This window comes from Cheilinus undulatus, linkage group 8 (assembly GCF_018320785.1).
Source record: "Cheilinus undulatus linkage group 8, ASM1832078v1, whole genome shotgun sequence".
In the NCBI taxonomy this organism is placed as follows: domain Eukaryota; kingdom Metazoa; phylum Chordata; class Actinopteri; order Labriformes; family Labridae; genus Cheilinus; species Cheilinus undulatus.
Window position 1 is genome coordinate 34,416,081 of NC_054872.1, and position 25,339 is coordinate 34,441,419.

Below are 25,339 nucleotides of genomic sequence, written 5' to 3' on the forward strand. Positions count from 1 at the left end.
ACATGCAGTCTATATATTTTTTATGTGTAGACGGAGCGTTTCTTATTGTTGTTCACATGGGGACACTGGGACCAAAGTGCTTGTAGACCTTGAAAAACCACTTGCACTTCCTCAGATCTTTATTCTTCTCCCTCCGGCACAGCCTTTTCACTAATGGTTTGAAGAATCAAGACAAGTAGAGCAACAAGAGAAGACAAAAAATAATAAGTTAGCAATCCAGACTCTCTGTAAAACATTTTAAAGCTTCTTTGAATCGATATAAGCATCAGAGAATGACTTTTTAGGATGGTTTTACTTATTCATATGTTTTCTTTTTCTTTTTATTAAGTTTGAAAACTGTATGATACTTACATTTTTCATAATTTTTCTTGCGTTTTGCAAAGTGCAGACAAAGACAGCGTGTATTCCCTGCCACTTCTCCTGTTTTTAGGTGAGCTGAATAAGAAAAAAAAGGCTCCTGTTATACTAAAGCCAGATTTGCATTTAAAAAACACAAGAAGAAAACTAAATGCATCTTAGATTTTCTGTATATCCAGACAGTGCTGCTTTTACCTTTGCATCTACACAATCTTTGGGTGTTGCTTGCATTTGCAGCTGCCTTGCGCTCCCCAACAGAAGCTACAACACAATAGCATTTTAATAACACATAAATAATGATAAAGGTGCTTAAACTATCAAATTAATTAATAAACACTCGTGGAAAATTTGTATTATAAAATTGATTTTGCATACCATCAGTGAATGTGCCAGCAGTCACATTTTGTTCATTTTCCTCTCGAACACCTTTGAAAATTTGAGACAAAAAATACAAAATCACAGAAAAAAATCACAAGATATGAATCTAATTAAAAAGCTTGTCATCCTGATAAAATCTAAATACCTTGGCTGTGATCCGTCAACATAAACAGTCCAAGAACCAACAGCAAAAACATCTTTGGTCCCATGTTCCAGCAGAGCAAGTAAAATAAAGTGACCTTAGGCAAAGCAATCCTGTACCTGCATTAACGTCAGTCCCTGTAAGGATGAAAAGCTTGTTGTTGTGGCGCCTTATAAAGGATGGTGTTCTTTTCTGAAATTATAGCCTTGACACATTCATCTGCTGGAAGTTATATGAGGCATGGCTTGCCCAGCCTACACCTCAACAGTGGAGGGTTGGGAATAATGGGAAATATGCTGCTTGGCTTCCAAATAAAAGACGGTGGTTAGTGTGTCATGATGAAGTGAAGGACCCTCATGATAACTGATCTGCAGAAAAGAGCCTCTTTAGAGCCAAATGTGCATGGTTTTACATCTCAGGTGAACATTCCTGCAGGGTGTTGTGGTTTTAGGAGTAACCTGAGATCAACTTTTCTTTTAGGTATGCACCTGTTTTCAAAAAACTGGCATCAAAGTGGCATATATGCTTGTGTGTTGCCTTGCTGTAGAACAGATATGTATAATCAACACTTTTCTGGCTGCAGATTGATTTTATTCATGCTTATAATCAATAACAATCATGAGCATTGATATCAGCCTGTTGAGCAACAACTATTGTGCAACAACTTACTGACAAAGTTCAAATAATCCTCTCCAAAAGACAATGGGCAGGAAGGCATGAGGTTTTGTAGTTTTTTTGTCATAGCTGGAACAAACCATTCCAAAGTCTTGCATTCATGTTAAGGCTGGATGCAGATTAAAAGCAAAGCTGAACTTGTTCACTCTCCTCAGGTTTCAAAAATGCACACAACCATGTCCGAAATCTTCTCTTAACCATCCAACCGATCTCTTGTTTATGAATTCTTTTTATTTGTACGTCTAATGACCCTGCCGGTAAGTGGAAGCTAGTCTACGCATCAGAGAAAATGTCTCTCTTAGTTTTATCATCAGACAGATCTGATCAATCAATCAAGAACACAGACACCATCTTGTTTTCACATTTAATTCATTCTTCCATCACTTGCACAATCAGCCATCCTGGAGTATAATTCAAGTCCTGCAGCACAAACCTTACGCAAGAAGCATTTTAGTGTGAAGTAAAGCCTTTGTCAATGCTCTGATGGGCCATTTTGATACAGAGAATAAACTTGAGGCAAAAGCAGTCTTAGGTTTATCAACACAACTTCACATCCTATCCATGTACATCTGTTTTTAACAAAACACAGCCTGTCAAGTTCTGCTGCTGTTACAAAAGTCAAAGCAATTAGGAAAATAATATAGGGCAGAAGGTGGAATGATATAACATACAGCAAAGTCAAATCAACATTTGGTCTTTGAAATCAACATCTACAAAAGACATCGGACACCACAAAGAAGTAAACAAAGCTTTAACCTGATAAATGTAACTCAATTAAGTGAAACGGAGAAATCAAAGAGACAAATTACAGCAACTTCATGGTAAGGGCAATTTTTGCATTTCAAACTCTTTGCTGGCAACTAAAGAGCCAAAGTCACACACCATTTTCCTATCCTTGAATCCCCGGGAGGATAGTGCAATTTATCATAGATGCAAGATAAATTGGGATCTGAGTGTTTGGTAGAATCATAAATAAAGCTATTCAATCAAATGCAGCAAGAAGTACTTTGCATATCTGTATTTGTGGAGAAGTTGCTGCATCTTTAAGCAAGCTTTATTTAGAATCACAGGGCATCTCAAGTGGGAGTTAGTTAAGTGCAACCACAAATCATTTTCAGTACTTGTAACACGGGGCTGAAAATGAAAAACATGGAAAAATTTTAAGAGCCAATATATGGTGAAAAAGAAGACTTTGTCTCTCCAAAGCACAGCAAATTAAACATATCAACTTTTATGGTCCCATTATCTAAAACAGTGGTCACCAACCCTGGTCAAGGAGAGGATAACAGGCACAGTGTTCTCTACCTGAAATAACTGATCCATCCATCATTAAAAACTTTAATAAGCTGATTGTGATGCTTCATATGACCAGGGATGAGGACCACTGCTGTAGTGCAAGATTGTAACCTGGTGGCTCAGTTCTCTGCAGGCTTATCTAGCATTGATGTAAGATGGGCGTGCAAGGGTTCGCACACAGCCTGATAGCCCTGAGGGGTCAGGTGAAGGTAATCATACATGTCCTGATGGGAGATGTTACCATCAGAGTGGACAAAACCTGGGTCCACATTGAGGAATGAAGCATGGGGAAGGGATGACACAGCTTCATGGACCAGCTTGTTCACCTTGGCATTTCGCTCTCGCAAAGGGTTTGGCATTTTGCCCCTGGGCAGAATACTCTGAAATGAGATGCAGTGATTAGGAGGGAAAACAGTGCCATTCTAAACATGATAAAAACGGTCACTATAAAAATAGACAATTTCCAGGGTTAAAGGAACATGCAATATGGCATTAGCCCATGTCACTCACAACCCAAATAAAGGGTGGTTACATGCATTCCTAGCAGCGGGCCTGCCTACTGCCCTTAACCCCTTTTCATCACTTTTTTCACCCACTGTTGCCACTTTAAACACAAAAGCGCCCACTTTTAACCCATTTTTGCTACCTTTGAAATACCATACTAACTCCTTTTCCACTAATTTTTGCACCTTAACACCCATTTTTGCCACATTTTATTCCCATTTCACCACCTTTACCACCAATTTCTGCCACTTTAAGCTATTTTTGCCACTTTTGAATCCTACCCAACACTTTTTCTGCCTATATTTACCACTCTCCATTTATTGTTGCCTGTTGCCCCATTTTTGCCACTACTAACCCCTTTACACCACTCCCTTTGCCATTTTTTCCAATTCTAATTGCATTTCAATATTTGTTATGGCCATTTTGCCACTTTAAACCCATATTTTCCATTTGTAACCCATTTTCACCACTCTTTCTGCCTGTTTTTGACACTTTTGACCAATTTTAGCATATTTCTCCTTTTACTGCCTTTGTCAATCCTTTGTTGCCATGTTTAACCCATTTATTACCTCTGCCAAGGAGGTTATGTGATCAGCAGGGTTGGTTTATTAGTTAGTTAGTTTGTTTGTTAGCAACATAACTCATAAAGTTGTGGACGGATTTTGATGAAATTTTCAGGAAATTGCAGAAATGGCATAAGGAAGAACTGATTAGAGTTTGGGAGTGATCCAGATCACCACTTTGCCAATTTTAACCCATTTTGATTCTATTTTAATAAAAATGGTTCTACATTCTTAAGAAGGCTATATACTATGGCACAAATAAATCAAAATTTTTGTTGCTTTGATAAGAGTGGTTACTATTAAAGGTAAATAATAGAACTTCATGGGCCCCCAGTTTGGCCGGGCCCCACAAAGCTCTCCCTTTTATACCCCCTTATGGGCGGCCTTGGCTAGCAGGTTCAGGAAAATTCAAAAACAGGAAGGAAAAGAAAGGAAAAAAAGATAGGCCTGCACATTTACATACTGCTACAAAAAATTACCAAATTACAAATTTTGGATTTTTTTTTTTTTTTGGGGGGGGGGGGGACTGACTGAGCGTGCAGGCCTTTTTTTTTTTTTTACTTTAAACTTAGATAAAACATGCAGCTGCAAACTATAATTCTGATTTAGTTCCATCACATTTCGCTTTAAAAAAAACGTGGAGAAGAAGTACATCTCACACAATCCAAAGCCAATCTTTAGTAGTAACTTAATCGTGCTATTGCTCAACTTATGCAATACATCGAAAGTCTCTTGTTTACCTAATCTCACAAGCTGAACCTAAACCAAAGGGGCAATAACACTTCACAGTTTGGTTATTGTTTGTACTTATTTGTCATTTAACAGATAAGCAGATAAAAACCCCATTCAAGCAATGCACTGGGGAAAAAACCTACCAGCACAAGAGTCTGGGCATGAGGGAGCTTGTTCTTGATGACTTGGACAATAGCCATAATACCTCCACAGATTTGTTCAGGAGTGTGACCATGATTGTTTGTGCCTACCCAAAGCACTACAACCTACAGCACAACAAAACAGAGAAAAATGTATGATTGAACTCATGTCATTGATAGTTAAGAGGCAGTATACCTGGAATTTTGATTAAAGCAGAAAGTTAAGCACAATGGCTCTACTGTTCGACAGAACAAGCATGGTAATGTTCTCTATTTTTAACAGTGTATTGGACCTTTGGGCTGATATTATCCAGTTCACCGTTGCTCAGTCTCCATAGCACATGTTGTGTTGCATCACCACCCACCCCAAAATTGAGGGCATGGAGGGGAGAGAACAACTGTCGCCATATCTGCAGGCAAACCAGAACAACAAAAAAAGTCAATCTGAACTTCCACTTTCACATAAATACAAGTAAAAAGACAGGCTTTCCAGACACTGAATGCATAACCATCCACAGGAAAGTATGCCATCTATTTTTTACCCCAAACTGGTGCATGAGCTGAATGAGAGAGTCTCCAACAAACAGGACTTCGGGTTCTTTGTCCTTGCTGTCAGACACAAAGCGGTTGTGCTACAAAGAGAAATATGAAGACAGATTTTTATGTTTCTTGATAGCAAATACAAAATCATAGACCTTATCTAGCCACAAGGCTTATCAGCCGAATATGGCAAAAAAAAATAGATATCCTTGAAACCAAATGACAAATATAAAGTGCAGGAAGCATGCTTTCAAACAAAAAGGGGCCTAATTACATTTGATAGAATATTTTTCCTCCAATTTATCTAACACCAGTGCACATTCTTACTGAAACCTTGTGGGAGAAAAAAACTTAAAAACTGCTAGTGTATCTACCTTACTTTTAATTTGCCTTGTCCATACATGTGTGGCTCATAAAGACAAATACCAGTGAATTAAAGGTATCTTTTAACTTCTGCTTTTAACAAATCAGAATAATGCAGTACATAATGTCAGACTTCAGCTAATAGTTATATAATAAAGCTTAACATTGGCATGCTGATTTGGAAGCCCTGGCAACACATGGCTATAGCCATGCTGAAGCTATGGGAACAGCAAAGAGAAAACTTCCAATAATAATGTTTTTCACACACCAGAGACATCCATCGTCCATCTCCCTGGGTGTCTTCACAAGGAGTGGGTGTGGCGGCGGGGTTACAGTCTTCTGCACTCATGACTTGGCTCTAGTGGTGCTAGGATAGCAAGTTGTGTATAAAGATTTGTGAATGGGAAACGAACCGATTAATCAGAACCCTAAAGCTCTACCTGCTAGCTAAATCTTAAGAGGCTGGAACAGTTAGCCACAGTAGCTAGCCTGCTGTCTAAAACTCACAATAGCTTAAGTTTAACTTCTGTAGTCAAACAAGCAACGAAGATTATTATCCTGCAATTATGCGATGTTGTTTGCAAAAAGATAAGGCAGAGCTTCAAATATTACATTTATACATGTAACAAAACACAGGCTATCGAAAAAATCTAAAAATCGTCATCTCCCAACAGTTTCAGGAAGTGAATGTTCACTCCAACGTTGGTTGCAAGTACCATCGTTGGCCACTGACTACAGAGTATATGTTTTCATGTATTTTGCTCTCATCAAGCATTTCAGCTTCACTGTATATTTAACCTTAAAACTTAAATACGTATATGTGGATAAATTACTTAAGGACAGTAGTCAAAGTGAATATGGATAGCACAAATGAAAGCGTTTCACCTCCTCTTCAGAGAAAATGGTTTCGCCCTCCGCGGTGGCGTTCGTGAGAGTCGCTGCTGCGTAGAGGAACACGTCTGCGGCATGTTGCTGAGCAACGACAGATTTATCGGCGGCAAGAAACGACTACAAGGCTTTAGGGTTAATTTCGGTAAGTGGTGTTACGAAAGCAATGATTTAAAGTTTGTATAAAATATTACTTGTGAGAGTTGCCACTCTTATAGCACGAAATGTGTCTAAAGTGATGAGTTGTTACCACGTTTTTGAGGCGCCATACCTGATTAATGTAGCTCCAAACAGGTGAGTTCACCTGCTGGCCGTCGTTTTTAACATCCGTTTATCAGCCTAGCTTCGGTGACTAATAGCTAGCAAGTTCCTCCAAGGAGGTGAACATTACCGGGGAAGTGACGTTGCGATATTGTTTCTTTGTGCAATATTTATATTTGAGACAGAGATGGGAAGACAGAGGACTACTGTACTCAGATAAAAGTACAGGTACTCTGGCTAAAAATTACTTGAATATGTTGAACGTACGGGTCTATAAATTTACTCAAGTAAAAAGTAAAAAGTATTTCATTTAACATTTACTTTTAACACTGAATAAATAAAGGGGCTTGACAGTTTATTTAGACTTAATCAAAATATGACCCACTGCAATTTTCAAATTTCAGAAGGTGCAATATTTCTTTAACCTAAAATGAGTGTCAAAATACCAGTTTAATTATTTTTTCCTCTTTTTGCAGCACAGATGTTATGCTCTACACATTGCAAGCATGCAGTCATTCAAGTGTCAATATGTATGTTTAAATACAGAAATTGAACAATTACAGGACTGTTATACACAAGAAAAAGTACATAAACTCTGGTTAAAAATTACACAAATAAAAGTTCAAGTATAGAATCTATAAATTACTCAAGTACAAGTAAAAAGTATTTCATTTAAAGATTACTTTTAATGCTCAGTAATTACTGGGGCCCAACAGTTAATAAAAAAAGGAGATTAATTCACAATATTTACTACTGCAAATTTCAAATCACTTTCAAATAGTTTGCAAAAACAATCTACTCTCCTCAATTTTGCATATGTTTTTCTTATTAAGAATGAGAATGACATGAAAATTCTTACTCCCCTCAATGCAACAGTTCAAACAGAATTGAGTAATATGAGTCACCCTACTTGTTACTTGTTTGTTTTGATGTTTACAGCACACTTGTTTGGCAGAGTTTTGCTATGCTGTCATGATGATTGCTCACTAAGGCTGAACAGTTTGGGAAGATAATCTAGCTGTAATTATTTTCCTCAATATAGTGATTGTGATTCAGTCTGGGTTTATTATTTAGATTCCTCGTCTTATTTATTTCTTACCAGGCAAACAAGACGTCCTTATACATTACAACACACACCATGTTTGGTAGATTAAACTAATGCTTAATTTTTTTAAAGAGTTATAAAAAATCGACACTTGAATGTTTGTTGTGTGTAGAGCATAACATCTCTGCTGCATAAAAATGTAGGTATTTTGACACATGTTATGTCAAAGAAATATTACACCTTCTGTGTTTTGAAAATTAACGTGGACACATTGTGATTGAATCCAAATTTCAATTACCTGTTCAGCCCAATCACTTACAAGGCTTTAAGATAAAACAAATCAGTTTGCTAACGGGATTGAAGTTGAGCAAAAACATATGCCCTTTATGTTATTACATTACATTATTACATTATTTGATTTCATCCTACCATATAGGTCTGGCTTGCAGGAAATAACAGTTCGTTTAATTGTAATTGCAGTGTAGATATATATATGGGCTGGGGGTCTGGTGCCTGTAAAATAGATAATTTCTTCCAAATCATACTGCCCTAATAGCTCCAGAAGAGTTGTACTCTAAAAGATGAACTTTCCTTATTGACATGAGCAAATGATAATATCGATCTCCAACTAGGTAGTTCAGGTAAAGTCACATCTTTAAAATCAAGTGAAATACAACAGCTGTTTAGGGATGTGATATGGACTCATGCTGTTGCTGTGTGCTACTGTGTAGTCAACAGAGGTGGAAAATTACAGGTTTATTGTACTCAAGTAAAAGTACAGTAACTCTGGTTAAAACTTACTTCAGTAGAAGTTAAAGTAGTGATTTCAAAATGTACTCAAAAAAGTACAAGTACCCCAGAAACACTACTCAATTACAGTAATTCGAGTAAATGTAATTATTTACTTTCCTACTCTGTACAAAAGACTGTACAAAAACAAAAGCAGTTAGTGTCTTTAGGCTTAATCATGAGGAAGTAACATTTCAGTCTTAAAGTAATAAATTAATCATTTAAAACTTGAAGACTTTTTTTAATCTGAGGCTGGACTAGTTGATGAAAAGTGTGATGCATAATACCATTTTATTGTTTTGTTTCGATAATGATGTCTAGTTGATAAACTAATACTGAAGACTCTTTGTAAGCTTAACCTTAGCTATTTGAAACATGTTTTCTCGTTAATTCAAAATAAATCATGCATTTTTTAACCATAAACTTCACTGGCTACAAGGATGGATCGTAGCTGCTGCCATTTTTATGCAGTCAGATGGAGGATGGAGTGCAAGTTGTGGGAGAGGCCATTGCATGTTTGCAAAAAATACATTTTCTAGGTTTTTGGGATAGAATCAGAACTTTGCAATATTATACAAAAGCTCAATTTGTAAAAATGAAAAAACTTCATTCATTTTGCAATCACTGCAGTCAATTTTCTGGAACAACAGGTGGTGCAGTTGCCTTCATTATGTCATACTTCTAAAAGTGATAGTGGGTTAATTCTGTCCACAAAGGGCGCCAAAGAAAGATATTTAATATTAACATTTCATCTGCTTTTCCTCTGTTAATCCATAGATGTTTTATAGTGTTATGCAGTTTTCATAATGAATATATCTCCCATCACTTAATAGTTTATACAGCATTTATTCTCCAAAGAAAGAGGGTCAGACTTTCTAACTGGCAGTTTCAGATGTGGTGACTAAACTTCTGCTTTTCTTTGCTGACCCATTTTATTTTAAAATGTCATGAAATTATGAAAAAAAGAAGAGAGAGTAAGTTTTCTATTCACTAATTAATTTGTTTCAGGGTACAAAGTGTCAAAACCCTGTGTCTTAAATGCTGAAGAAAAATGATCTGCTGGGTTTAAATGTTGGCTTTTATAACTCTTTTTTACATTTATGCCAACTGGGAATTATATAGACCTAGTGAAGTCTTAAGTTCCTCTAAAATTATGCATGCACAATAGTTGTGTTTTATTATAATCTGTAAAGTCAAGTTATTTTGACATTGAGAACAGAGTACAAATGGCCAAGCATGCTCAAGGCCTTTTATGGAGCTTGCTTTTATACAACTAAGGGAAAGCAATAAATAAAGTAGTTTGGAGTAGTTTGTTACTCTCAAAACCATTTGATTAAATTTAATTTTGTTCATATTCCTGCATTAATTCACAGTGTCTAACATGTCATGAACTGATATATGGTGTCAGCCAATGACTGTCATTGAAGCATACATAGTTTTTAATGATCTAATCAAATATTAGACCTCATTGTGGTGAAGTATCATCCTGTAGAGCTTTACACCATTGCTTATCTCTTTCTTGCACTACTAACAGCAGTTCTTTTCCCTTTCCACAGAATTGGTGCAGCATGAGCCACATGTGTGGCCGGTCTCTACCAGACAAAGGTAGATTCTTAAACGTTTTCAACAAGCCGTTAAAAACAACAGATAAAAACTGTTGCTCAGTGAACAGATCAGCTGCAGGCTCCAAATGTTCAAACCGAAACAGTAAGACTGATGGGCAACACAGAATAAAGCGCTTTAAGAGTCGCAAGGAGAGGAGCCAGATGAGGAGTGGTGGTAAAGAAGCCTCAAGGTTAAAGTCACATCACCATCACTGTCATCGGCAAAGCAGTAGAGACATTACATATGTATATGATCGCTGCTGTCATAGTAGCTGTAATTGTTCCTGTAGGCAAGATGCACCTTTCCCAAATGTTGTTCCAGCTGCACAGGAGCCCAGTATCATCACAGAAAGTCGCCTCATAGGACACCATGGGCTGTTTAACCATGAGGTAAAATCTATCGACATTGAACGCCTGTTGAGTAGGCAGATGAATGTGGAGAACAGTGGAGTGCGAGAAAATAACAATTCTACTTCACATCCATCTTCAGTATCTCGCAATCCCTTTCCATTCTCCTGTGATAATATGGTGGGTGCTGAGCCTGAGGAGGTTGTGACAATAGACAGGGAAGCAGACTTTTCTCCAAAGGCCTATGATAATTGTCAGGAAAAAGAAAAGCGTATCAGTCAGGAGGCTGATGTTACACAAGGACCAAAGACCAACCCTGTCACAAAAGAAAAGGGCAGTGAGCCACAGCTAACCCCCATTGATAGCAGAGATAATGTGATGAAATTAAAGAAGGTAGAGGGAACCATGTTTTTTTCTCCAGAGAACACCCCAAAGAACCAGGAGTCACCTATCCACCAAATACAATCCCATGGTGTCAGCCAAACTCCACCTCAGCTCTCCAGCCCCCATGCTGCACACAGCTCTGACTCTCAACACAGACCAGATTCCAGCTCTTTGACTGAGTCTGTCTCTGCTGTGGTGACAAGTTTGTGTGGATGTCTGCAGTTTCCACTTTTGAGGAGGAGAAACCTGGTGGCAGAGAGCAGGGAGGTGCTGCTAAAGGCTCTGAAGAAGAGGCATGGATCCCGGCTTCAGGAGAACCTCTTCAGACTGCAGCAATGCCACAGCTTTGGATCTGATCATTCCAAGAAAGACAAGGAGCAAGAGCTGACTATGATAGAAGAAGATGAGCTCCAGCAAACAGGTAGGCATTAAATAATTGGACGTTTCTGGGATTATGTCACCTTTAATGCAGTAAATGAAGAGCATATCCACTTCTACACACACCACTACACCACTGGACATTACAAATCAAGAGTGGAAGTGTTAGTCTACCCTGCACTGGATCTGGATCCTACCCCACTTTCCTCTATTGTTTCCAGTCTTTGTGCTAGGCTAAGACAGCTGGCTACAGCCTTACCTTACTGTACAAAGAAGCAAAAATGGATCAAACAATAACAACTTTGCATTAAAAGTGGCATTACTGACTTAATGACACTTAATTGTCAACACTCATAAATGTTCTGTCTCCTTCATGTGAATGAAAGCTGTCGTGCCATGATTATGGCAGTGTTATGTCAGTCTTATGCACCCCTAAATAAAGTGTTACCCTTAATTTTTGCCTGAGTTTTTGTCATCAAATATCTATTTTTAGCTAGTCTTAGTCTTATCATCATGAAAACAAGGCATTTAACATTTTTATTCATAGTTTTAGTTGACAAAATTAGCATTTGCTCACACGGTATAAAACCTGTTTTAAACATACAACTCTGGTTATCATCGTACACATTACAGTTAGAGTGCTGACTTCATTTTGGGGCTCTTTTTCAGATTCATTCTCAACAGTCTTTGATGCCAGTAAGCCATTTTTTGACACCCGGAAAACCAGATCTCTCACCACAAAGGGAAGTGTGCATTTTAACTTGAAATCCAGTCCGCAGATGGTCCAAAACATGAGAAAGGTAAGGCCTGAAATTTACCTTGCCACAGTTTCCTCAAATACAGCTCAGTTACTTTCTTTCCCATTGTTATCACCAGATAAGTCGATTTTATAATAGTATAAAATAATCTGTTTTTATGTAGACATCTGAGTGGTTCAGAGGGCCTGAGGAGACTTCTGCTCTTCTTTTGGATGATAACCTCAGACCTCCCTGCTCTCCTGAGTTTGGCATGGACTTTAGGTGCTCTGGAATCAGGGATCATTTATTTGCTCCCTCTCCTACCTCATGTTGGGGAGAAAAATACCCACCCTCTCCCCTCTGGGGAGGACGTTCCAGCAGACCAGACGACAAAGATTCTTTAATGTTTGATTTCTTTGAAAACGGCTTCTTGAGCCAAACAAGGGCTCCGGATGGACCTCAAAACAGTATCAGCAGAACCCCCAAGTTCTTATCCTACCAAACACAGCTGCTAGAAAGACGTTCCACAGAGCCAATTAATTTTCCCCAAAAGCAAGACCTATTTGATACCGAAAGATACTCTTTACCTCCCTCCCTCTCATCCCAAATGCTCAGTCCTGAGCGAAGCCATAGCTTCCAGCCTTTCAGTCAACCTTCAATTCACCCTCCTCTCAGGGCTCACCACACTGACATGATTCATTACCCCCCATCTCACATGTTGGAAAAAGAGTCAGCACCTTCCCTTTCTACTCGCCTGAGCCCTGAGCACTGGTCCTTTCCTCCTATGAGACTCTACTAATGCATGAGGAAGCTCTGCATGGATGCATTTGTGGACATTTTGTCAAAGAAAAACAATGCTCTCTTAGTTTATACCATCCAGACTCATAGTCAGCACAGATATTTTGAGTGCTTTAATTTTACACAAAGAAGTCAAAGTAGTGGCAGAATATGTCTTTTGAAGCTTTAAACCATTTTTACTCTTTGTTTACATTTATGGCAAGATTAAGAAAAGCACAATTATGTTTGGTTTACATCATTGTAGCCTTTTTTTAATATGCAAAACTGTAAATGTCACTTGTTCATTGACACGGATGCCATGATGGAGCTTATTCACAGTGAGATTTTTAGTCAAGACTGTGCTATTTTGAAAGCTATTTGATATTCTTTTGTGTATGCAGACTTCATTCGAACGTAGAAGAATATATTAGTACAACAGTGCAATTCAAACATGCATTGTATAGTAAAGTATAAACAAAAAAAAAAACACTAAACATAATTTCTGATCAATTTGAGTCTAAGTATGTAATGATTCATGTAATATTCCAGAACACTACACATCTACATGTTTTTGTCTCTCCACTAGACCCTCTCTGGTTATTTCATGGACTACACTTAGAAGTTTGTCAAAAAAAATCACAGACTGAATCATAAGATATTCTCAGGGTACCAAATAAAGGTTTTCATCTGGCATGTTAGTCCCAAAATCTTCAGTTCTTTCTCTTTCAAAAGTTGCACACCCTTTTCTTTTGTCACTTTCTTCCATTTCCACTCTGCTTCCCGTTCTCATCGCCCTACGAAGCTGATTCCAAAACAGCTCTTGAGCCTGTATGGGATCAGTGCAGTTTGAGCTGGGCCACTGCAGATAGGTCTTTTTCAGCATGACTTTCCTCATGCGGTGATAAGAGGACAGCTGCCTCTCAGAGATTGGCTCCAGAAACACGAGCAGGAGAACATCCCAATGTTCATCAAAGAGTCGGTAGCTGGCCAGTTGAATTTCCAGAGAGCACCATTCACTGCTGAGGAAGTTCCTGCTCACCACACAAATAGTCTTGCGGCTACTGTATACAGCAGTGACAATGTTGTCCACAATGTACCGGCCAGGCTCAAAGTCCCTGTGATGTAGGCAAAGTCTAAAAGATGATCCATTTCCCTCGAGGTTTGGCAACAACTGGTCCATGACCCACTGTTCATCGGAAGAATTGTAGGAAATAAATGCATCATATTTGCAGTTTTCCTCCTCGTCTCTGATTCTGTGCCACTGCTCACTAAACCAGGACCGGAACACATAGTAGCTGTACTTCATTTTCCAGTAAAGTTTGACATAAAGTAATGGAGTAAATGTGAAAAGAAAGATCACTACAGCTGTGCTTAAAAACAGGTACTCTCCTAGATCTATGTAACAAACTTTGGTATCAAAGTTGTAGAAGAAGTGTTTTGGATCGTGTTGACAGGGCAGATTGTAGAGATAAACAACCTGGACTCTTGGGTTATTCACAGTCCAGTTTTGCAACAAGCTGTTGGTGCAGGTACAGGTTAAGGGAATGCTTCTTATGTCAAGATACTTGAGTTTAGGGATACTTTCTAGTGCATCAACAGGAATGCTATGCATCCCATTGCGGTTGAGCTGCAGGATTTCCAACTGTGTTAACTGCCCAAAAACCTCTCTGGAGAAGTTCTGAATGACCATGCTTTCTATGATCAATTTGGTTAAATTTTTTTGATTTTTAAAGACTCCTGGCTGTAGTTGCATCACCCCGACACAGCAATTATCCAATGTTAAAAACTTTAAGCTTCTCAGATCATCAAAAACGTCAGAAGACAGCTGATAGATTTTATTGTCGGTGAGATACAGAGATTGCAGTGAGCTTAGACCATGGAAGAATTTTCTTTGCATAACACCGAGGCCATGTGGCCGCTGCCCATCTAGTTTCAGATCAAGGAGTTTACTGAGATTCTTAAATGGTGAAAAAGTTTGTTCTTTGATGAAGTGAATCTGATTACTTTGTAAATCCAGCACTGTTAGTGTGTCTTGAAAAGCGTGATAGAGGGATGCATCAATTTTTTTAAGGTTGTTTCCATCTAGGTAGAATTTGGACAGACTCCACAGTCCATCAAGACCAGATGATGTAAAATGTGTGATCTTATTACCTCCCAGGTCTAGTATAGTCAGATTCTTAAGACTGTGGAAGGTCTCATCAAAAATGGCAGCAATACGATTGTTGCGTAGGTTGAGGGTTTTTAGGTTGACCTGGTCCTCAAATGTGCCTTTGAACAATTCAGTTAAGAGATTATTGTCCAAGCGAAGAGTCTCAAGGCTTTGCAGCCCTTTAAAAGCCGTGACATTGAGATAAGCAATTTTGTTTATGTTAAGTTTTAATGTCTTTAGATTTGGTGTATTAGCGAAAGCATGAGAGTTGACTAACAAGATGCGGTTGTAACGGTAGCTAATCTCTTCCACACTTGAGAAATAATTCATGTTTTGTACCTTACAGGTTGGAAGGTAAGTTAAATAGTTAAACTCTGCAGTGAACACTTTTAAATGTGACTTTCTGTTGAGAAAGTTAAGACAATCTGTGTTTTTCAGCTTATTAAGTGATAGATCTAATGCCAGGCGGATATTTGGGCAATCACGAAGAGTGTTTTTTGTTAGTTTCACAATCTCATTACTACTCAGGGTCATATTCTTAACCCATTTAACCTTTTGCTTTAAAAATTTGCAGAGCTCCACCAGCAAGGTATCATTTTTCAGACCAGTGCCGGAGAAATCAACGTGACTGGGGTTTACACTGCTGGTTTTCAAAAACTCCACTACCTTGACCTGTGTTGAACGCAACCGCAGATAGTTTATATGGCTTAAATCAATTCCATGAAAAGCCACTGTAGAAAGCTCAGGGTTGTAGGACAAATCCAACAGCTTGATGACGCTAAGGAATGACTGTTTGCATCCTAATGTCGACAGATTATTTCGACATAAATATAGCCTAGTGAGGGATTTGGGCAGGGAAGCATTTGCGTGGCTTAGGGAGGTGAACCTGTTGAAACAAAGATCTAACGATGTCAGACGTGTTAGGTTTGATACAGACTTTGCAATGGTGGAGAAATTTGTCAAAAAATTTTGCCTCATGATTAAAATTGCCAGGTTGTAAAGACTGGAGAAAATACCCTCTGGAAGCTGCTTTAATCTATTATTTGCCAGTGAGAGAAAGGTTAGGTTGTGTAGGTCATGAAAAAGATGAGGGCGGAGCACTAATATTTTGTTTGTAGACAAATTGAGGGATCGAAGACGATGCAAGTTTTGGAAAGAAAAAGGATCTATATTGCTCAAGTTGTTGTTATCCAGTCTGAGTTCCCGAAGGTTTGGCAGATGAACAAAGCTGCTTTTGGGAATGTTCCTCAGCGTAGTATTATTGATGATGAGGTTGATGGTCGATTTTGGCAGGTCGTCAACGTAGGCTGAGATGCTCATGTTGTTTCGATGGATGCATTTAAAAGTTTCATTTGAGTTCGGATCTTTGATGCAGTTTCTAAAACTGATGGGTTCAACAGCAGCAAGAAAAACCACGGTAGACAACAGAAGAGGTATTAGCCTCTCCATGTTTTTGAGTAGAAGAGGTGGGCCTTTAAATAACATTCACGAGTGCCCCCACTGGTTTGGTCTGGAAAATGTCTGACCAGACTGCTTTATTCCTCAATTCAAAGGTGGATCAGCAATCTGTGGACAGAGAACAGGACATAACAGATCACATGCTTAAAGTGAAAGTTTCATGCAGGCTTCCTTATTTATAAGCAGAACAAGCTTTAAACCAAAGTGCTTCTTAAGCTAGATGTCCCTTTTTATCGTACACATACAATTCCTCTTTCTATACCATTGAAAGTCCAAGAAAAGCTAAATATAAATGGCAGTTTGAATTTACAAAAAAACTCAATTTGAAGTTAACCAAGCTACAGGGCACAGGGAGAGTAGATATGCAGGAACCAAATAAATTGTAAGTGTCCTTTCCAGTATAGTTCCCTATGGGATAATTGAATATTGACTGAGTAAATCACCTCATCTCAACCCAAGAGTGCACACTTTTCATCTATGCTGACATAACATAAGGCAGAGAGACCCCCAAACACGCAGTAACTGGGGGCAGCTGCAGTGAAGGCCTGGAAAAGCACCTGCACAAATTAAACTCAGAATTCAGTGGTGTCCCTGGAATCCAGACTCCAGGCAGTAAAGAATTACCATCCAATTATTAAAGCTGTAGTTATAATTTCTTACAATGTTATTATGTCCAAATACTTTTGAGCTCCTGGTAAAGGCTGTGTTTCCTGAGTGCCATACTTTTGTGAAGCCTCTTAAATAAAAGCTGGAAGTCTACCCTTTAGTAAAATGTCTTTTCCTTAAATCCACTGTGGTAAATCTAAGCAAAAAGTTTTAAGTGTCATCAACCAACTACGTATAGCTTTAACTATGTATTTCAGTGACTGAATTACATTTAATTTCGCAGTCCTATCTGAGAAACATGCCAAATTTAAAAAGTCTGATGTACAATGTGATGTAGCTATTACACTGAAATCAAATCCCAGAATATAAATGGGCCATATGACCAAATAGTTCGAGTTTAAAAAGGATAACTGGTTTCCTCTTGTGACATTTCCCTTTTTGCTCTGCCCTTCTGTTCTTACAATTACATATCCTTTGTTTCAATCAATAGCTGCTTGTGTTTAAACTTCCAATTTTACCACTAGAAAGGTCAGCAAGAATAGCCCAAATTTGACCACATTAACATTTCATTTTTGACCAAAAAAAGCATCATTAGCAGAGACAACAGACTGATCAATTAATCCTTGCACACTATCCGTCATAAAGAATCTTTGAAAAAAATCAGTTTCACATTGTTTTAAATGAGCTGTTATTTTTCAAAAACCTGGCTGTCATCCAGGACGAAGATCTCATGCGAACACTGATTTCCTGTAGGAAGTAACTCTTGATATCTTTCACACAAACTTTAACACCCAAATCTGAAAAAAATCCTGTCTTAACCACTCAATATTTTACTTTGGTTGATGTAATTCAGAAGTATAACATTACAACCACAGCCTTACCTGTTTAGATGTCGCTGATTATGCCTCATTAGAGAGCCTGTTTCAGTGTGGACATCTTATGAACACACCAAGTCAGAAAGAGGAAGATGGGTGCAGCTGTTCATTTGCTTTCATGGGTAGTCGCAGCTTACAGCATGTAAAAAACAGTCATAATGTGAAAGGTCCATTGGTTTATTTTATTATTTAACATACATGAAATACTCTTTATTTTTTGTATAAAAGTGAATATCGCATCCACATTTTAGAGTAATTTCTAAAAATAAACGTATCTCACCACTCAACTCGGATCCATATAAAAATGTGATGCAGTGCTTTTAAAAATTAGCAGAAATTTTAGTTTGTTTTCTTATAACCTTGAACTATCCATGTATAAGTAGCCTGATATTTATGAGTGAGGAAACATACACTCTACAGCCACTTTTATTAGGCACACCCGTTCAATTGCTTGTTAACACAAATAGCTAACCAGACAATCATATGGTAGCATTTCAGTGCATTTAGGGATGTGGATGCTGTCAATACAGCTTGCTGAAGTTCAAACCGAACATCAAAATGGGGAAGAAAGGGGATTTATGTGACTTTGAACATTGTGTGGTTGTTGTGCCAGATGGGCTGGTCTGAGTATTTCAGAAACTGCTGAACCACTGGGATTTTCACATGCAGTCATCTCTAGGGTTTACAGAAAATGGTCCAAAAAAGAAAAATCTCCCTTAAGCTGCAGTTTTATGGATGAAAATGCCTTGTTTATGTCAGAGGAGAATGGGCAGACTGGTTGGAGATGACAGAAAGGCAACAGTAACTCAAATAATCACTTGTCACAACCAAGGTATGCAGAATACCTCTGACCTCACAACATGTCGAACCTTGAAACAGATGACACAGGGGCACACGGGGTGCCACTCCTGTCAGCTAAGAACCGGAAACAGGCTGCAATTTGCAGGGGCTCACCAAAATTGCACAATAGAAGATTGGGAAAACGCTGCCTGGGCTTATGAGTCTCGATTTCAGTCGGTAGGGTCAGAATTTGGTGTAAACAACATAAAAGCATGGATCCATCCTGCCTTGTATCAACGGTTAAGGCTGGTAATGGTATAGGAGATATTTTCTTGACACACTTTGGGCCCCTTGGGCACCAAATGATCATTGTTTAAATGCCACAGCCTTCTTGAGTATTGTTGCTGACCATGTCCCTCTCTTTATGGCCACAGTGTATCCATCTTCTGATGGCTACTTCCAGCAGGTTATTTCACCATGTCACAAAGCTCAAATCATCTCAAGCTGGTTTCTTGAACATGACAATGAGTTCACTGTATTCCAATGGCCTCCACAGTTACCAGATCTCAATCCAATAAAGCACCTTTGGGATGTGGTGGAACGAGAGATTCACATCATGGATACACGGCCGACAAATCTGCAGCAACTGCATGATGCAATCACGTCAGTATGGAACAAAATCTCTGGAATGTTTCCGGTAGCTTGTTGAAACTATAGCACAAAAAATAAAGGCAGTTCTGAAGGCAAAAGGGAGTCCAACCCAGTACCTGCAAGGAGTACCTAATAAAGTGGCCAGGGGTATATATTTCTACACAGTTTTAAAGTCAGACCTTTGTATGAGCTATTCAGCAATCATTGCCGCTTTAGTAAATATATAGAGACCTAACTTTGACAACCTCAGAGCAGAAAAAGCCCCCCAAGATTATTCTAAGAGAAAATTGTTTCTTTAAATCTTAAATAATTATTCTTGAATACAATTAAATCACATTGCCTAACAAGTGTATAAAAAGTGACAGGCTTACAGAGAATAGAAAACTGAAACAATGTCTATTCAGCCAGATTAACAGGCTAATACAGTGTGTATGGGTGCCACTACATTTAAACCTTAAATCTCACACACAAACTATGTCCAGAACCAAGGAGTGCCATTTCTACATTTCTGTAGTGTCATTGTTCATTTCTCTTCAATCCAGTGTCCTTTATTTTAGCCCCCTTGCCTTCTGCTCCCGTGCCATCTGACACAGTCCACACAGAGGCAGGCAGGCCATGACCACCCAGTCATCACACACCGAGCCCTAGAAGGAGCACAGGCAGTGACTTAGCGGCATTCAGCAGTATCTCATACAAAAATAAAACATTTTGTGATCAGCTCCATCATCAATCCTGTTCAATGTGTGCCCAGATAACTTCAGTACACTTACTTCTATGTTGTATTTGCTGCGGATGCTCGTTCTGAGAGCTATCATGGCCCCAGGAAGGAAGGCTAGACAGCAGCTGTCCCCGTGGTCTTGGGCCACCTGACAGGCCAGGATACAAGGGAGGAAGGAGGCACAGAGACCTGGAGGAGAGATGTTGTCACATTTTCATTCATTTCACCATCTCAGTTTGCTTTCTATATCAGGGACATTTCTAAGAACGCTTACAGATGCCGCAGTCTTCACAGCAGTCGCACACATTTGAGCTCCAATCTGATGATCTAGATGACACAGCGTACTGAGTGACAGTGACCTGAGGTTGCGTGCTGATCACATTGGGCTGGAACGCCATTACTGCAATAAAGAGAAAAAGTAAGGGAGAGAGACAGAAGGAAAATAATCTGAGTGAAGGCCTGACGATGTTTTCACAAAGACGCCCTGGACCCTCTTTTAAATGCATTTCATCCCTTACCTGCCAAGGTTCCTGCTGGTCTCTTGAGATGGTGTTCAGGTTGCAGGCTTAATCCTCAAACAGAGGAGTTCAGTCACAAACAGCTTTTATACGCAGCATGACATCACATGTGCACTGAAGCCCATCCTTGCAGGTGCAAACACCTTGTAAAACAACCCAAATGTTTAGTTTTGGGGCACAGTACTTCTTTCAGAAGGGTGCACTTACATGCTGGTATCTGCATACATAAAGAACAAAACAAGAGTGGAGTGCTTATTTGTATTTGACCAATCCCACCTCTCAAGGTGGTTTAATGTGTGTACACACTCTCTGTCCAACTCTATAAATGTGCAATGAGGGCAAATTTCATATTGTCTTGTGTTGCCATGTATTGCTTGACATTGGTAAATATTGAATTTGAACGGTGTGTCAGGATGCACAAGTCTACAAGCACAGGCAAACAGATTTAACATCCTTTTTGTGGTTATGTAAGAGAGGAAATGCAACACCTGTTTATCACCTGTTTTTAGATCAGATCTGAAATTGACCCCAGATTCACATTGCTCTTATACACACACAAAAAGTGTACACATCCTGATTACAATGAAGTGGATAAGAAAGATGTCTGATGAGGGATTGCTTGTATTAATTTGCAAACAGTGGAGTCAATGAGCTTAGAAAATAAGGAATTCAAACCAGAGTCAATAAAAGATAAGGGTGGAATAGATAAAACCATTGTTAGGTCATGTCATGACTCATCCACTGTACAAAGAGTCCATTTCCAACTGTCTGCCTTTTTATTCACGTTATATTTAATTTTTTTTAACATCAAGAAAGCTACTGACAGACATACATGTAAAAGGTATTTTGTTTTGTTCATAAGGCTTTAGGAAAAAAATAATTTGACTATCGGACAAAATATAACATGCAGAAATCAAAGTAAACCAAAACAACAATAACAATAATAATGGCAATAATAACTTCATAGCCTAACCTTCATAGGTGTACAGCACCTTTGAAAAAAAAGGTTTATAAAGGGCTGTGACAATGAGCAGAATCACAAATAAGACAAAGCATCATAACACAAGCATAGGAACACAATAAGAAAGGCAAAATCCCAACAACAGAAGAACCCATGAAAAAAAAATCAGCCAACAATGTAACTCTAACATCATAGCTCAGGAGACGCATTATAAAAATCCCTGGAACATATCATCAAGTCATTATAAAAAACCTAAAAACATACAAATCCAGAAGAAAAATGAAATTGGATTAAAATTAAAAGACCAGAATATCTTAAAAGAATCCAGGCAAGACAGGAATCCAACTACATAAAGAGAGACCTAAGGACCAGCAATATAGGAGCTGCAAAACATTAAGAAGAGATAGGATAGAAAGAATTGAAATCAAAAGAGTGACAAGATATGAAAACAATTAAAATGGGCAGATACTGTTAGCTCAGAATACAAAAATTAGAAAGCGAGAAACTGTAGAGTAATAAAAATTATAATAACTTTTAAAAAAGCAGATATTAAAGCCAAAAGAGGTTCAAACAATAAAAGTGTGTGGGGGGTAAAAACCTCTAAGATCAAATATGAGAAGAGAAGAAATATAGGCAATAAGAACCAAATAAAGGTATAAATACAGAGCAGAGCCGACATAAAGGCTCTACGATACAATAAGGATATAATGGAAAAGAGCAATTGATAAAATACAAAAGACAACACATAAAAGCAAGTCTATAAACATTTGTTTTAGGGAGGAATTTAAAGATGTTGAATGATTATGCACGCTTTATCACCTTGGGCAGGTCGTTCCAAAGTTAGGGGTTCCTAATGGAAAAGGCCCTGGCACCTTTGGTATTAAGTCTCGACTTTGGAATGACCAGGAGGCCCCAACCTGAGGATGTAAGGTTGGCTAATAGGGCATTAAAAGTTTTGTTAAGTGGATTGGCGCCAGACCTTTAAGTGCTTTAAAAGTGATGAGTAAAATATTTAAAACAATTCCAAAAGTAACATTAATTTAAAGAAGCTAAAATAAAGGAGATGTGATGTTATCTGTTGAAAGTTGGAATAACCAGAGAAAAGAGAGTTACAGAGGTCAGGTCAGGTCAGTTCAGATCCATTGAGTATTTTTTTTATTGTTATTTTGGATATGGTTCCAATGTGGAAAAAAACAAGACTGCACAACTTTATTGTTATGGGTTGTGAAGGTAAGGTCTGGATCAAATACTGGTCCAAGATTTCTGTCCGTAGGTCTGATGTTTTCTGGGAGAGTACCAAGGCAGGATTTGATGTGGGTGGAGTTTTTAGTGTTAAAAAGTATTATTTTGGATCTTTAGTTATTGAGTTGTAAGAAGTTCTGTGCCATCAAGCAGCTGATATCGCTTAAACAGTCTTTGACAGCAGCTAGGCTTCAATAGTCCTCAGGTCTCAGGGGCAGGTATACCAGTGTGTCATCTGCATAGCAGTGAGAGGAGACTGTTGCGCTGAATGATTTGGCCAAGGGGCAGCATAAATAGAAAATAAAATTGGACCTAAAACTGAACCTTGCAGTACACCACAGGTAATGGTAGAGTTAGCGGAGGAGTTATTATCTGTGGGGACCACAACTCTAAAAGATAAGAATAAAATCAGCTCAATGCATTGTCCCTGATGCCTTCCCAGTTCACAGAAGAACCATTCGACATCACTGCAACATCACATTGCACAACAATGGTACCTTGCATGAGAATGCATTTTCCTTGATTCATCTAGAATGTTGAAATCCAGTGTTTCTCTGCAAAAGGCTTATATAGAAGATATAAACGTTAATCTTACATGCAGGGTTCTTTCGAATGTGCAGAGCAAGTCACAACTTATAAAACAAGCCTGGGTTGAAATTTGCAAAATCAAATAAAAATGAAAACAAAGAATAAGAGCAAGGGACACATTGAGAGTAAATAACTCTAAAGGTAATGAACATTTCCTTAGCAGAGTTCAACCAAACATTTGTGAGAGCTTCTGGATAAAATTACACATCATAAGGAAGCTGTGAGAGTGAAAGCCCCAGCAGTAAACTGTAACTGAGACTTTTATCAAAGTGTGTGTTGGTTTCAACCAGTAAACTGCTCAGCTCAATATGTCTGCTAAAAGTAGTTTATTACAGGTGATCTGGACTGATGTAGGCATTAAATTTAAAATATGTCTCATACTATTTATAAAGAGGATTATTATTACTTAGATTGTCCACCAGAGAGCACTGAAAATTCCTTTCATATACCAGAGTCCAACTTAAGTGAAATCCGTTATTTCAAAAAAGAAAATCCAATTTAATCCACAAATTTCCTTTAGAAATCATTATCAGCCTAAAAATCCTTCCATCATTTAGGCCTGGGAATCTTACAACATTGATGTGTGTGATGATTAATGTGCCACTGGAGTCAGAGAGAAATAGGGGTAGATTACTTTCTGAACCTCAATTATTGTACCAGTTAGAGAGAGGCCTGAGCATTTATGTTTAAAAATGTGTAGCTACAGTTTTTCAAGTAGAATCAAACATATAATTTTCACCTAAATAGGCAGTTTGGAAGTTAAAGTGTAAAAATAGATTGTACTCTTTTGGGGGGGGGGGTCATACTCTCTCTCAGTGTATAGGAATTACACATTAAATCCAAAAATAAATAAACTGAAAATGTATAATAATTAAGATTTAAATATGTACAAGCTCTTGCAGGTATTTGCTAGTTGAATATTAGTATTAGTAAATAATTATTGTTATTATGATATTTACTTATTTCTAGTATAAAGTCTGTGTGCCTTTATGGTACAGTTGCGAGATGTACAAAGAGTGCAAAAATTTGAGTACAGTAAATAGATTAAATTAGTAATTAGAACAGTGATTAGATTAATTAGTGCAAATATGCGGATGAGGTGAGACCTTTTACCACAAAGAGCCTTCTTACAGTATTTGAGTTATAGTGAATAGATTGTTTGCAATTTATGAATCCTCTTTATTGTTTTCTCTTTTAGGGTGGCCCTTACACGTCATCATACATCGTGTTTTTAATCATGATAGTAAAAATATGTACATCTAATTTTGACAACACCAGAGCAGCAAGGCCCCCCCTACATCTTTGGCTCTCCCCTAGAGGTGACCGGACCCTAGGGTGGGAACCAATGCACTTTGAGGTTAACAAAGAAAGCTTGATTTACCCACACAAAATCACTGAAAAAAATTGCTTACTTTTCAACTGATATGATTTTGTTTTACCAACATTTAAGCTGGTTGTATCCCTTCCAAAAAGATGTTATTTTAGAGATTTGCATTTCTATGTCATACAAATGTAAGAATTTCTGCAAGTAATAAGTGCATTTGGACCTTTTTTAATTATAAAAGTTTACATTCAACAATTTATGCCGCCCAATACTGTGCTTCTCAAATGAAGGTCCTGGCCCCCATCAGAGTTGCCAGTATATGCTAGTAGAGGAAGGGAAGAATCAAAAGTAAGAATCAACTGTTTATTTTTCTTGTGTCAAACAGAGCCTGCATACGTGTCTTTTTGATGTAACTAATCAATGTGTATCAAAATTCACGTCTTTTTCCTTTGCCAGTTTTAAAATGAGCAAGACTTTTTATGTAATAAGAAGTTCATTATTACTGTTGTCAGGCTTTAAACAATCAGACTGACAGTCCTGAGGATTTTAAATTTTCTTTCAAAAGAAA

General features: G+C 38.1%; 4 protein-coding genes across 6 annotated transcripts; 1 reads left to right on the forward strand and 3 right to left on the reverse strand.

The window, feature by feature from the left end:
- Window positions 1-1,904: 1,904 nt before the first annotated feature.
- Window positions 1,905-6,927, reverse strand: pafah1b3. 3 transcript variants are annotated; one of them, XM_041793710.1, is made up of 6 exons: window positions 6,850-6,927; window positions 5,959-6,057; window positions 5,330-5,419; window positions 5,081-5,197; window positions 4,791-4,913; window positions 1,905-3,228 (listed from the first exon to the last, which is right to left on the reverse strand). In XM_041793710.1, the coding sequence occupies exons 2-6, from the start codon at window positions 6,037-6,039 to the stop codon at window positions 2,968-2,970; spliced, it is 672 nt and encodes a 223-aa protein (XP_041649644.1). In that variant the 5' UTR covers window positions 6,040-6,057; window positions 6,850-6,927; the 3' UTR covers window positions 1,905-2,967. The 3 variants fall into 3 exon arrangements, with proteins under 3 accessions (XP_041649644.1, XP_041649642.1, XP_041649643.1); XM_041793708.1 differs by lacking the exon at window positions 6,850-6,927 and adding an exon at window positions 6,576-6,709; XM_041793709.1 differs by lacking the exon at window positions 6,850-6,927 and adding an exon at window positions 6,198-6,378.
- si:dkey-250k15.4 lies at window positions 6,645-13,388 on the forward strand. The gene is made up of 4 exons (XM_041793675.1): window positions 6,645-6,723; window positions 10,230-11,430; window positions 12,057-12,187; window positions 12,309-13,388. The coding sequence occupies exons 2-4, from the start codon at window positions 10,242-10,244 to the stop codon at window positions 12,921-12,923; spliced, it is 1,935 nt and encodes a 644-aa protein (XP_041649609.1). The 5' UTR covers window positions 6,645-6,723; window positions 10,230-10,241; the 3' UTR covers window positions 12,924-13,388.
- A 151-nt stretch (window positions 13,389-13,539) lies between these two features.
- Window positions 13,540-18,091, reverse strand: tlr21 (toll-like receptor 21). The gene is made up of 2 exons (XM_041793671.1): window positions 17,996-18,091; window positions 13,540-16,616 (listed from the first exon to the last, which is right to left on the reverse strand). Exon 2 carries the CDS (start codon window positions 16,533-16,535, stop codon window positions 13,563-13,565), a length of 2,973 nt encoding a protein of 990 aa, XP_041649605.1. The 5' UTR covers window positions 16,536-16,616; window positions 17,996-18,091; the 3' UTR covers window positions 13,540-13,562.
- Window positions 18,092-19,968: 1,877 nt separating this feature from the next.
- On the reverse strand, window positions 19,969-20,536 carry cnfn (cornifelin). The gene is made up of 3 exons (XM_041794260.1): window positions 20,413-20,536; window positions 20,191-20,327; window positions 19,969-20,064 (listed from the first exon to the last, which is right to left on the reverse strand). The coding sequence occupies exons 1-3, from the start codon at window positions 20,534-20,536 to the stop codon at window positions 19,969-19,971; spliced, it is 357 nt and encodes a 118-aa protein (XP_041650194.1).
- Window positions 20,537-25,339: the final 4,803 nt, after the last annotated feature.

Bases quoted from the DNA above. Each gene is read 5' to 3' on its own strand.
- cnfn (XM_041794260.1), bottom strand. From the start codon at position 20,536: ATGGCGTTCCAGCCCAATGTGATCAGCACGCAACCTCAGGTCACTGTC. The intron at 20,328-20,412 runs GTAAGCGTTCTT...TCTCTCCTCCAG, and splicing joins CTGTGAAGACTGCGGCATCT to GTCTCTGTGCCTCCTTCCTC. The intron at 20,065-20,190 runs GTAAGTGTACTG...TGCTCCTTCTAG, and splicing joins GCAGCAAATACAACATAGAA to GGCTCGGTGTGTGATGACTG.
- pafah1b3 (XM_041793710.1), bottom strand. From the start codon at position 6,039: ATGAGTGCAGAAGACTGTAACCCCGCCGCCACACCCACTCCTTGTGAA. The intron at 4,914-5,080 runs GTCCAATACACT...GTTGTGCTGTAG, and splicing joins TGGATAATATCAGCCCAAAG to GTTGTAGTGCTTTGGGTAGG. The intron at 3,229-4,790 runs GTAGGTTTTTTC...ATCTCATTTCAG, and splicing joins ATGCCCAGACTCTTGTGCTG to AGTATTCTGCCCAGGGGCAA.
- tlr21 (XM_041793671.1), bottom strand. From the start codon at position 16,535: ATGTTATTTAAAGGCCCACCTCTTCTACTCAAAAACATGGAGAGGCTA.
- si:dkey-250k15.4 (XM_041793675.1), top strand. From the start codon at position 10,242: ATGAGCCACATGTGTGGCCGGTCTCTACCAGACAAAGGTAGATTCTTA. The intron at 11,431-12,056 runs GTAGGCATTAAA...GCTCTTTTTCAG, and splicing joins AGATGAGCTCCAGCAAACAG to ATTCATTCTCAACAGTCTTT. The intron at 12,188-12,308 runs GTAAGGCCTGAA...GTTTTTATGTAG, and splicing joins TGGTCCAAAACATGAGAAAG to ACATCTGAGTGGTTCAGAGG.